Raw genomic sequence first — 13,764 nt, 5'->3', positions numbered from 1 at the left:
TACAGAAACCTTTAACTTTTATTTACCACATAAAAAAAAAGTGAACCACACTATACAAATGGTTTTCTGGTAGCAGGTAACAATGCAGATTACACTTCTAAGGGCCTTTTTCAAACACATAGATCGCGCTCTGGAAGTGCAGCTAAAATTGCTCATTTTTTTAAAAACACATTCTTAATTTGCTCCTGCCACGTAACGCAGCAGTGTCTCAATAGCTTCTCCCCTATTACGTCTTTTTGCTCCTTAAATGCAGATAGGCAGTAGCATGCAACCCTCGGTGTGAAGGGTTTTGATTGTTTTTTTTGTAATGTTAAGATAAAGGGGTAAAGGTCTCTGTCCATATTTACATATCAAAATGTATCTGTCGAACCTGAGCAGTTCAGATGGGATCTTCAAACAAACACTGGGCGAGCAGCTATCCCATAATCTCCGAGTTTAAAGGGAAGTCCAGCCTTAGCAACCACCTTGATGATTCAGAAGACTTTTCTTTCTTCTTTATGGTTTTTATTTTTCTCCTTCTGTGCTCGCATTCCTGACAACATTGGCCAAATGTCAAAAAGAATGATGTTTATTAATCAAGAAACAACTTTAAAAAAGAAAGGAGGAAGGGTGGAGAACAATGAAAAGGTTTTAAGCCAAGTAGCTGTACGTGTCTTTCTCTCCATCGACACGCTCCAGGTACTCCTTCTCTATCAGGATGTCGATGCATTTCTGAAAGATACATACACACATGACCATTATTACTATTACTAACATGGCAGATGTTGCATACAGAAAGTGGTTTCCATAAACCTACAGGAAACAACCGTAATGTAAAAACACAGTATAGATTTGTTACATTTCTGAAAGACAAACAAGACCGTTCCTACCATGGCAAGTGATGCATTTACAGTATGTGGTTCCATGAAATCCTCTGGAGTCGGAAGGTAAATTGCCATCTAATGTTCCCTAATTTAATGCATAATTTACCTTGATGACGGGGACTCTTGGTTTAAACCTGGATGACAGCTGGTTCAGAACCTCTGCCAGGAGCTGCTGATGTTTCAGCACTTTACGCATCTTCATGATTCTCACGATGGCTGCCTACAGTAGGGTGGAGGAATACAACAGAACAGCCTTAAACAACAATATTCTAGACTAGTCATTTGTGGACGATGGATGATAAACAGCGATATTTGTGAATGTTAATGAGTGCTTGAGAGTGTGTAAATTTCAGTGAACAGAAGAGCATGATGATGGACTGATGGACAGTGTACCTGTATTAGCAGTTTCCTGTCCTCCTCTATGTTCTTGTGAGTGGTTTCCTGCTCCTGCTTCTGCTCTGTCTTCATTGGCACATTAATGTTCACCCGAAGTTTCTTGCTGTCAAGATTAAAATCAAAACCTGCTATCAGCAACAGTTCATGGAATCGATTACAGTACAGTAACATCATAGGGATTATGAATATCTTTTTTATACCATTTGTACAGTTGTGATCTACACTGATAACCTGGGCTGCATCCCAATTGGGATTCCCTACGTAGTGCACTATATAGGGAATAAGGTGACATTTTGAATCAGCCATGGTGTGTGTCATCACTCACTTTTTGTATCCCAGGAAGAGTTTTATTAAGGTCTCTGGTTTGAACTCCACTTCATCCACATTTGCATTCTCATCCTCCAGGACCTGGACAAAAGAACATGGCTTAGGTCAAAACTTTCAAAGAGACTCTACAGTGCTGAATGGTGATTCCCTATCAACTGGAGTTGATTCTGTCTCTCTGCTAATAAGAGGCACGAAACTTACCAGCAATTTGGACTTCAACAAGATTTGCAACACTTGCACCAAAATGTCCTGTTGGGGAAAAAAACAAACCTTCATCAAAATGTATGAAGCAAATTAGTGGGCTGTTGCTTTCAGCTTATATCTTCACATCACAGCATAACATCTTCTTTTGAAAAACCATCCATCAAAGAGAATGGTCTGTCTGACAGTAACTTTTGAATTACATTTATTTTGAGTAACAGACAAATAAAATAAATGTACAATGTGGACCCAGAGGATATCACTTGAAAGTATTCATTAAAATGCTTGTTTCCAAAGTGGTCCTCGATGGTATACTGGATCCCTTAGAGTTGTCAGTACTCACTATCTTGATCTGCGTGCTGTCAGTGAGCTGCTGCACTGTGTAGATATCCTCAGTGTTGTATTGTAGTAAGATGGCCATCTGGAAGGTAGAAGCCTGGGAGGACAGGAGGAGCAACAGGGAATATATCAAAACCATCTTACAGTACAGGATACAACGGCAACTCAGCTACATGCATATGGTTGATTTGTGGAATTTTTGCTTGTTGACTGTGAGCACACAGCAGTAGACTCCAGTATGTTTGTTCAACAGTATTGGTTGATTCATGAATATTCCTAACTTGTGAGAGTCTGAAAGGACATTATTGCATTTTATTTGACCAGAGAGACAACAGCTGTACTCGCCTGGAGAGTGTATCTGTTCTTAAAGCAGTTGGTGACCAGCTCTCCTTTGGACAGGTGGTAGAGCCAGGTCAGCTTGCGCCCGCTGTGTCTGCTGGCGTAGAAGGCCGTGAACCTTTGGTAACTCCTCTCCAGCTGAATGAGGACAGGAGAAGAAAAGAGAGAACGGTGAGTAAACAGGGATCAATGTCAGTTAATTGGGTCACTGTGGAGGAGATCGTTAGTGTGTCTTACCTCAGAGGGCAAAGCGAATGTACAGGACTGCTGGAAGGGCCAGGAACCAGAACTGAGGACCTGGATGCTGAAGTCCACTGGAATATAGACACACCAACAGATTAGCAATCTTCTTACCATAGTTCTTGGTTTCAAAGTGATTCTTTGTTTTACAGTTTGGTTAGGATAACACAGGGCTGTAGATTAATCTCGGTAGCCGAGTTTCCAATAAACTCCTTTCTGTCATAATGAATCCCAGAATCGGGAAACTCTCATTTTACTCATTAGTCACATTATACTCACAGTCCAAAGGCTCAGAGTTTGTGAGGTGCTTTTTGAATTGTTCATTTAGGTCTTTGCTGACGCCGATGTCCTGGAACATGCGCTGGAGTTTAGAGGTGTACTCGAAGCCGCACGCTTGCTGTTGGGAAAGAGGGCAGGACAAACCATTAAAACAGGGGTGATCCCAGGTAAAACACAGTCCAAACACTGAGCAACCAGAGAATATCTTACAGATTGTAATTCAACAAACCAATCAAAATCACAAAAACTGCAAACTGATCAAATGTGTTTCAAGGCAATTAAAGGCATTGTCATGAGGTGAAAAAGATTTTAGTTGTGTACTACCTTCAGTTTGGAGATCATACTGGCTTCAGCATCGTCACTGGCGCTGTTCTGATGGACTAACCGCTTAGCCAGCATCTTGGCGTAGAACTTCTGGAACACATCTTTGTCCTCTATGTACTTAAAGACCACCATCTAGGGAAGAGAACACATAACAGTTAGATATAGAGTTGTGAATAGAGATCACGTCACATATTTTAAACCAACTAAAATACAACATCAGGCTGAAGGAGGGGGAGGAGATTGGGTCTGCAATGGAGGGCAGGCAGTTGTGGAAGTCCCAGTTTTCATCCTGTTGACTCCAGATAACCAGATGAAGTACCAGTAGCCGTGTAGGCATACCAATAGCGTCCTAAATAGTAGGCTGTTTGAGTATGCGAAAAAAAATTTGTTGAATAGTATGCAACGTTTAAAAAAATAAAGTATACTTTAAAAGCACTGATGTCATACTAATTTCGGCTTTTGACAACAGCTGATCAATTAGATATTGGGAGGTGCTACCGAAATCAACAAATAGTGGGAAATAACGCATGACATATTCTCAGCATGCGAAAATATCATGTGTTATAGTATGTGACTTTTCAAAAATCAAGTATAAAAATGCCATGATGTTATACTTATTTAATCTCTTCGTCTAGTGGAATTTGATGCACTTTTCCAGTGCTTTAGTTTATTATGTTGCTGTCCAGCGGTTCCCGACTGTCCATGTTTTTTTGTGCAATAGCATTTTGATTTGAACATCCGAAAGGTTTGTGCGTGTAATAGGCTATTCTATTTAATTTATATATGTTACGGCACTTTGGTTTCACTAATAAATATGCTGAAATGGAACCAAATTATCGTTTTTTGTCTTCAGTCCTTTTTACACTGAACAAAAATGTAAATGCAACATGTATAGTGCTGATTAGCTGAAATAAAAGATCCCAGAAATGTTTCATATGCACAAATGTTGTGCACAAATTTGTTTACTTCCCTGTTAGTGATAATTTCTCCTTTTCCAAGATAATCCATCCACCTGACAGGTGTGGCATATCAACAAGCTGATTATTGATCACTACACAGGGGCACCTTATGTTGGGGACAATAGAAATACACTCAAATGTGCATTTTTGTCACAACACAATGCCACAGATGTCTCAAGTTTTGAGAGAGCGTACAATTGGCATGCTGACTGCAGGAATGTCCACCAAAGAAAGTTGTCAAAGAATTTAATGTTAATTTCTCTACCATAAGCCGCCTCCAACATCATTTTAGAGAATTTGGCAGTACGTCCAACCAGCCTCACAACCACAGACCACGATTATGGCGTCGTGTGGGTGAGCAGTTTGCTAATGTCAACATTTTGAACATGGTGGTGGGGTTATGGTATGGGCAGGCATAAGCTACGGACAATGAACACAATTGTGTTTTATCGATTGGCAATTTGAAAGCACAAAAATACCGTGACGAATCCTAAGGCTCCTTTGTGAGGCTCAGTCTTTTTTAAGTATCTGTGAACAACAGATACATAACTGTATACCCAGTAGAGGTCGACCGATTATGATTTTTCAATGCAGATACCGATTATTGGATGACCAAAAAAAGCTACTACCGATTAATCGGTCGATATTTTATATATATATTTGTAATAATGACAATTACAACAATACTGAATGAACAATGAACACTTTTATTTTATCTTAATATAATACATCAATAAAATCAACTTAGTCTCAAATAAATAATGAAACATGTTCCATTTGTTGTAAATAATGTAAAAACAAAGTGCTAGAGAAGAATGTAAAAGTGCAATATGTGCCATGTAAAAAAGCAAACGTTTAAGTTCCATGATCAGAACATGCGAACATACGGAAGGAAGCTGGTGGTTCCTTTTAACATGAGTCTTCATTATTCCCAGGTAAGACGTTTTAGGTCGTAGTTATTATAGGACTATTTCTCTCTATACCATTTGTATTTCATATACCTTTAACTATTGGATGTTCTAATAGGTACTTTAGTATTGCCAGCCTAATCTCGGGAGTTGATAGGCTTGAAGTCATAAACAGCGCAATGCTTGAAGCATTGCGAAGAGCTGCTGGCAAACGCAGTAAAGTGCTGTTTGAAAGAATGCTTACGAGCCTGCTGCTGCCTTCCACCGCTCAGTCAGACTGCTCTATCAAATCATAGACTTAATTATAATATAACAACACACAGAAATACGAGCCGTAGGTCATTAATATGGTCAAATCCGGAAACTATAATTTTGAAAGCAAAACTTGTATTCTTTCAGTGAAATACGGAACCATTCTGTATTTTATCTAACGGGTGGCATCCATAAGTCTAAATATTGTTGTTACATTGCACAACCTTCAATGTTATGTCATAATTACGTAAAATTCTGGCAAATTAGTTCGCAACGAGCCAGGCGGCTCAAACTGTTGCATACACCCTGACTCTGCGTGCAATGAACGCAAGAGAAGTGAAACAATTTCCCTAGTTTAATATTGCCTGCTAACCTGCATTTCTTTTAATTAAATATGCAGGTTTAAAAATATATACTTCTGTGTATTGATTTTAAGAAAGGCATAGGTACATTCGTGCAACGATTGTGCTTTTTTCACAAATGCGCTTTTGTTAAATCATCCCCCGTTTGGCGGAGTTGGCTGTCTATGTTAGGAAGAAATAGTCTTCACACAGTTTGCAACGAGCCAGGCGACCCAAACTGCTGCATATACCCCGACTCTGTTGCACAGAACGCAAGAGAAGTGGCACAATTTCCCTAGTTAAAAGAAAATAATGTTAGCAGGCAATATTAAGTAAATATGCAGGTTTAAAAATATATACTTGTGTATTGATTTTAAAAAAGGCATTGGTGTATATAGTTAGGTACACATTGGTGCAACGATAGTGCTTTTTTCACGAATAAGCTTGTTAAATCACCCATTTGGCGAGGTAGGCGATGATTAATGATAAATTAACAGGCACCGCATCGATTATATACAACGCAGGACAACCTAGATAAACTAGTAATATCATCAACCACGTGTAGTTAACTAGTGATTATGTTAAGATTGATTGTTTTTTTATAAGATACGTTTAATGCTGGCTTTCACCTGACCTTGGCTCCTTGCTGCACTCACATAACAGGTAGTCAGCCTGCCATGCAGTCTCCTCGTGGAGTGCAATGTAATCGGCCATGATCGGTGTCCAAAAATGCAGATTACTGATTGTTATGAAAACTTGAAATCAGCCCTAATTAATCGGCCATTCCGATTAATTGGTCGATCTCTAATTAGCGGTCATGCAAAATCCGTAAATTTAGGTCCCAATTTATTTAAATTGACTGATATGAACTGTAGCAGTAAAATCTTTGGAATTGTTGCATGTTGCATTTATATTTTTGTTCAGTATAAATAGGATAGATGGACTATATGGGCTACAGTAAAGATTGAATGTGATAGTCTGCCTTTAACCAGCCTGAGTAGGCCTCTAACTTCATTCCTACTCTACTCAGCGTTTAGAGAAATTAATCAAATGGGAATTTAGCCATTGTCAGGCTCGTTAATACGATGCAGGGCCACGGTCAGTATGTTTCTATGTTCTGGAACATTTGATTGAACGGAAACAAGATTCCGACCAGTTGACAAATTGGGAGGAGTTGGGTTGTGGAACGCTGTCAGCCTGGCTACTGCCCCATTAAATACGTCACTAATTGCTTCAAGCCACACCTCGCCAAACGTACCTCAAAGTCCGTTCAAGAACGTTTTGGGAAACGTGTCGTTCAGTACCAACCATTCTGCAATGTGGCAAACGTTTAAGCTAACCGAACGCACCTAATGTCTGTTGAATTTGCAAAAATCCACCCGCACTCGGCCCCGCCTCACCTACTCAGCCAACCAGGAGCCGCTACCGTATGGCGGCCGTGGCATACTGCATACTTTTTTACTAAACAGTATGTGCTGAATAGTATGCGACAATGAGTACATAATATGCAGTTTAAGTATGTAGTACGCTAGTATGTGTATTCAGACAGCTGTGTATTGTGACAGCTGAACACTTGAGAAAAAGCAGTCCCCCAACTTACCACTTGGTTTAGTGTGTCTTCCAGCTCTGCCTCCTCTGGGTTCTTTGAGCTGTGCGAAATAAAGAATTTCATTTAAAATCAATGTCAATGTGAACCGTTTCAGAGCAAAAGTCAATAGCAATACTGGAGTGCAGGCTACTGCCCTCAGGCGTGCGTAGACTTGAATATCAAACTGTGGGTCTGGAGTTATGTATTGGGTGAATGCATCAGAGGAGAGACTGAGTGACACACCTCTTCTTCAACAGAGAGTCACAGTATCTAGCCAGCAGCTCTGGGGATTTGCTGGACGACTGCACCATCTTGGTCACAGCATTGTTGTTTATGAAGCGTCCACAGGCCTGTGAAAAAAACAGTTCAAACTTAACAGCAACAGTGTGCGTGACACCATATGAAAACCTCTTACACCACAAAATATAGTAACATTTGACCATACCTTGTCCAGAGCAGCAACAAAACCAGCGTCGTTGTTGAACGCTGACATTACTAAAGCATTATACTTTTTGTGGACGTCTAAGATGGTCTGGACATACATTTTGGGATCCTGTGGTGAAGTAAATGAAAACAATAAAGTCAAGGATAACCCAAGTGAACTGGAGAGAGTGTCTCAGATGAATCCAATAAAGATGTGAACCTTTGGGTAAAAATTATGCGTAAATGTCACTATTTTAGCCACTGTAGTTCTTACATTGAGAGCCGCTTCTCCACACTTCTCTATAGCAGCAAGGCCCTGGTTGTATATGTGAGTCTCCAGGAGTTTCTTCAGCTCTCCCAACCCATCAGTGATCCGGGACACCAAATTGTACATCCGCCCAAGGTCTGCACAGAGATATATATATAAATATATATGAGAATAAATGGTGATAACCACAAACATACATTTACACAGCCAAAGCTCACATGGAAAGTACATATAAAAGGACATACATAGTGTACAAAGCATTAGAAACACCTTCCTAATATTGAGTTTTGCCCTCAGGAAAGCCTCAATTCGTCAGGGCATGGACTCTACAAGGTGTCGAAAGCGTTCCACAGGAATGCTGGCCCATGTTGACTGCAATGCTTTCCACAGAGGTGTCAAGTTGTTGACTGGATGTCTTTTGGTTGGTGGACCATTCTTGATATACACCAGAAACTGTTGAGTGTGAAAAACCCAGCAACGTTGCAGTTCTTGACACACTCAAACCGGTGGGCCTGGCACCTACTACCATACCCCGTTCATAGACACTTAAATATTTTGTCTTGCCCATTCACTAACTGAATGGCAAACATACACAATCCATGTCTCAATTTTCAAGGCTTAAAAATCCTTCTTTAATGCGTTTTTGTCCCCTTCATCCACACCAATTGAAGTGGATTTAACAAGAGACATCAGTAAGGGACCATAGCTTTCATCTGGTCAGTCTTTCATGGAATGAGCAGGTGTTCCTAATGTTTTGTACACTGTGTACAAATTTATGGAAAGTACACAAAACAAAAAGGCACGTCTGGCAATTGCCATCTGGACTCTCCTCTGTACCTTCATTTTTGTCAGCGTCCAGAAGATTCTGGAACTCTGTGTGGAAAATCTCCAGGTGCTTCTCGATGAGCACCTGCTCACACTTGCGGGCCAGCTCGTCCTGCGTGCTCTCATGGAGGTACACCTGCACCCTCCGCTGCTCCTCCAAAAGACGTGCCTCCGCCTGAGAGACAGAGAAGGAGAAAAAGAGAGCAGAGGGAGACGGATAGAGATGGAGAGAGAAAAAAGGATTCGGTTAACATTTTTACACTAAACAAAGGCCACAGATACAGCTACTATTTTGCTCGATGCACAGGTTTGATAACCTACCTTCTTCATGTACTCAGTAACAGGGTTTTGTTGCAGGAACTCTGTGCTCTCTCGTGTGTAGAAGCGCTCGGTGTCCGCCAAGAACTGAGTCTCAAAGTACTCTTTGTAGACCGACAATGTGGGGCCTTTGGCAAAGGCATCATCCTCATTGAGGCCCAACTCAACTAAAAGACACACAACTCCACTGTCAGAGCCATGAAATCACAATAGTTTCATATTGGTTGACCAACACACAACTAAAATATACCAGGACCTACCGTAGGATTGGACGACTCCACTGATAAGCCTGGTGTTGATGGTCTCTCCGTTTCGTTCCTTCTCGATGAGCTTCAATACAGCATTTGTGACCTTAGTTGCGGGGGGAAAGAAATGTAGGGTAAATGCCTTCAACAAAATGTACATTATCACAATCTACTCACTAATCAACTAAGACTGGGAATAACTTTTCCACAGCTGATCTGAGGGGATACTCACTTGTTTATTCAAAGGTCTGAAAAGGCATTCCCTCCATGTCACCAAAGCGAGCTGAAAGGAGAGGAGAGGATGGGGCGATGCATACGGTTGAGAACACCATCTAAGATGAGATGTGGGTTAAGAAAATGATTGTCTATCGTCTTACGGAGTAGATTTCATAGATCCCTTTGCGCCCCTCATCACACTCGCGGCGGACCCAGTGCCGATTGAGGTAGGCACAGATACCATTCAGCACTTTGCTGGAGAATCTGTAGTCTTCCCACTGCTGTGTGTAGAACTTTAATACACTCTCATCCATCAGGTCTTCTCCATCCTGCAGATGAAGGGAAAAGAGAGGGAAGAGAAGAAGAAACTGATATTTAGTTAAAGATAAGTAAGCAAACGTGGTAGGATATTTCATATGCTTCCTTTAACCTCTTTTGAAAGGGCTTATGGAGAATTAACCAGTATTCAATTAATTCAGTCACTTCATTAACCTCAGTCCATTTAAAAAGGTGCAGGAAAGAGCATTACCTTGAGGAGGTTGGTCAGGTAGTTCTTGAGGAATTCCTTGAGTCTCTTGTAGAGCTCCAGGCCCACAAACTGGGCCCCTCCTGGGGTGGGGGCCTTTTTGGAGGGTTTGGATGGCGGGGGCCCTGCCCCACGGGCCTGATTAGACTGGTGCACACTGGTACAGTAGTTATAAACATGTCTGGGTGGTGGGTTAAGGCAACAACATAAATGTAGAAACTGAAAATACTGACAAATGGAGTTTCCCCAATTATGCTTCAAACTGATGCAAACCTGTGCCAAAAAACATAAAATGCATTTTTTCCAGGTTTGCCATTTTGTTTGACTAACCAGCCATATAAACCATCCGTTAGCTATGCCCCTTAATAAACACACCGGGAAGTACATTAGGAAGTACATTAGTTAGAGAAGCCTTGCAGTGCATCTATGGGGAAGGATACGTGTAGAGTTCCATGTATCGTGCTTTGGCCATGCTCTGTCTGGTGTACACCTGCTGTATTCCTGCTCGCAGGTCGTCCCAGATCTGGTCTAGGCCAATCTGTTTGAGCCCATGAGGGTTCTGGCTTCTGTTGGAGGACATTGTCTCTTTGCTTGTTGTTGCTCTCTTATCAGTTGCTCAGTTGCTGTGTCACGTTTTGTTTTATCGTGTGTACTGAAACTGTCAAGAGCTACTCCTCCATAAGGTGATGAAGAGAGAGGCCACAATCCAACACAAGACAAGGTGGGGTCTTCTCTTCAGAGTGGCAGACAATATTGGAAGACCCCCTTCAAGTAGCAATCAGGAGAGCACCCTGCCAAGAGACCTGCAAACACACACACAACAAAAAACATTGTAAGAAAGGAGCATACATTTGTATAAGTCACATAGTGCAGACTCTGAAGTGTAAGATAAAATGTTGGAAAAATCAATTAGCTCATCAATATATGCATTATTTTGAAACTGTTTCCATTATAGTTACACTACACAGCAAAATTATTGGAATAATTCCCCTGCCACACAAAGCTGCTCTCTAGACAGGTGCTAATGAATGACATATTGTAAGAGATTAGCTTAGTCAGTGTTATATTGACTCCAGCCTCCCATTGATCAGGACCTAGCAGCTGGGCTTGAGGTCTGACCTTCACTGGTTCTGAATATTGTAACTTTAATACAGTGTCAGTAAGTGTGCCTGTCCACCGCAGTGCAGCGATGCCTGGGGGGAATATGGCTGACTGGATTGGGCTTTCCTTCAGCTTGAAACCTAACCCCAGCCGCCCTCGGCTTCTGTTTACCATGTGCATGGCGGGGCTGATTTCCGGCATGGAGAACGACATCCTTCAAGTATAATTGAACAATACATTGAAGGTAGAGAAATTACAAAGAAAAATAACAACCATGATTTAAAAGGAGACAAGAGCACAAAATTATGATTTCGAGATGACGTAGGCCTAACCTGATCTTGTTTCCATACTGTGTTTATGTATGCAAATATGTTAATTTAGATTCTACTAAGTCTTAGAATACAACCATAGACATGTGTATATGATAATATCCTTGGTTACTAGAGACAAATGTATCTAATAAGAATATGACTTGTCTTGAATGCAGAAACACTGCATGCACTTTGCATGAATGACAAACATGAGATGGTAACATAAGTGGTGGGCTTAATCATTTAATAACCAACTGTTCAAGATAATGTGTTACTCCTTTAGTCAAGGCTCAATTATTCATAATTTTATCAGAGACAGGGTTGGCTCTCTGTAACCATGGCAACAGATGCAGATAACTCACTAGAAAGAGGTAGCCTAAACTCTCAAAGTGGTGTGGGTGCTATGGATGGAGGGAACTAGCATATGTGCAGTAAAGGTAGGTTGCTGCATAACAACGTTCTGAAACAGTGACACGAATCCAGTTCAACAAATAAAGAAATGAAACGTCGGACAGTTGACAGCAAAGAGGAAGCTACATGATCATAGGGATAATAACGTTATGTTTGGGCAAAATGATTGTCACTTAGCTGATAGCTAACAACAATATTTGAATGCCTGGCTTGCAATACGTCGTCACATATCTATTCTCTGTCTATTGTTAGCTAGCTCCATAGCTCACTGTCAGTTGCACAACTGTTAATATTGATAACTAGTAGGTAGCTTGCCAAAGGCAACATCGTTGTAGCTAACGTTAGCTACAGTAACTTTATCTGGCTATATAGTTACACCTGTACAGTCTTCTGGCACGATCTAGCTACCCAGGGAAACTTCTGAGTTTGTAACTAACTTGCTTTATCATCCCATGGCTAAACCTGTACGTTAATATTAACCTGTTCAGTGAAGCGTAAGCAACAATAGCAGTTAATAATGGTTTGGACTAGCTAACGCTAGCATTATTTGCTAGGTGTATGTAGCTAGCTAGTAAAAACCAAATAACTACTCGATAACAAGACAAACTACACATTTTGATTGACAACTGTTATTTAGCTAACAGAGGGCACTGGCTAGTACTAACATGATATATAGCGAACTAACGTTACTGCGACAAATGAGGCCTGTTGTTCGGGCGCAATGCTAGCTAGCGAAGTTAGCTGTCCGCAGAAGGCAGACGAGATAAGACAGCCAGTCGGTGTTCGCTGTATAAACACAACACAAAATAGTCTAGTGCGCGTTCAGTTTATAACCAGTTAGCTAACCTAGCTAGCCAAATAGGTACAATAATTTCAAAGTTCACTGGTGATATGTGTAGCTAGCTATGCTTAGCTACTGTACTAGCTAGCTAACAAGCGAACGTAGCTAGCTGACGTTAGTTTACCATCGTCCAGTAGCAGTAGTGCTCGTTCTTGGCTCCAAATCAAAGAAAACAGTGCAAATTAGACACAAATATTACGTTTATAATCCGAGTAGAGTATTGGAAAATCCCCTTTCTAAAACAAATCCCCTTTCCCTCTAAATTATTTACTTTCACTGCCACAACAATAGCTGCGGCAGTGTATAGAAATAACACTTTATAAATCTGCGTTCACAGAAAGATGTCCCATGGAATTTGAGTGTGGAATTTAACGTTCCGTATACGGTCGGCGGATAATAAGGCCATTTTGTTCCATGTCACAGCCTGGTTTGTGAGATTGTAAAATTTCTAAGGAAAACTGATTGATCATGATGTATACCCCTACTACAACAGAAAACAATTCGTATCGTCATATTCTAAAACATCCTGTAATTTTAATATGGTTTTATGGGTCCGGCTCTGGCATAGTTTGATGAACCAGGCTACAGATACAAGTATAACAATCAGCCAGATGGTTCCCCTTCCACTCACTACCAAATATTATGAGAGGAAGGCTGGCAGTGGGAAAAAATGGAGTAAGATGGATTTTGGCAGTAGGATCTGTAACACTGAGCTGGGTCTGGATGCTTGATGTTACATCCAGTAGAGCATCCAGCTCAGAGTTAAAACTTCCTGCATAGCATCCAGGTCAGTTACGTCATGCTCAGAGTAACATTCAGCATCCAGCTCAGTTACATACAGCATCCAGCTGAAAGTTACATCCGGCTCAGACTTCAAATCAAATTTGAATTGTCACATTCTTTTATTATTATATTTTTTATTT

At 40.9% G+C, this 13,764-nt stretch overlaps 1 protein-coding gene across 1 annotated transcript; it reads right to left on the bottom strand.

Annotated features, from left to right (window-relative positions):
• On the bottom strand, positions 1-13,187 carry LOC118394705 (cullin-1). Its single transcript, XM_035788182.2, has 22 exons — positions 12,966-13,187; positions 10,618-10,980; positions 10,181-10,358; positions 9,813-9,980; positions 9,668-9,718; positions 9,451-9,541; positions 9,194-9,357; positions 8,885-9,047; positions 8,054-8,184; positions 7,802-7,909; positions 7,600-7,706; positions 7,369-7,417; positions 3,309-3,440; positions 2,985-3,102; positions 2,703-2,779; positions 2,472-2,603; positions 2,131-2,223; positions 1,788-1,835; positions 1,585-1,667; positions 1,257-1,362; positions 970-1,083; positions 1-711 (listed from the first exon to the last, which is right to left on the bottom strand). The coding sequence occupies exons 2-22, from the start codon at positions 10,755-10,757 to the stop codon at positions 631-633; spliced, it is 2,334 nt and encodes a 777-aa protein (XP_035644075.1). The 5' UTR covers positions 10,758-10,980; positions 12,966-13,187; the 3' UTR covers positions 1-630.
• Between the last annotated feature and the right edge of the window lie 577 nt (positions 13,188-13,764).

This window comes from Oncorhynchus keta, chromosome 15 (assembly GCF_023373465.1).
Source record: "Oncorhynchus keta strain PuntledgeMale-10-30-2019 chromosome 15, Oket_V2, whole genome shotgun sequence".
Classification (NCBI taxonomy): domain Eukaryota; kingdom Metazoa; phylum Chordata; class Actinopteri; order Salmoniformes; family Salmonidae; genus Oncorhynchus; species Oncorhynchus keta.
The sequence above is the reverse complement of the archived record's forward strand: the minus strand, read 5'-3'. Positions and strand labels throughout refer to the sequence as shown.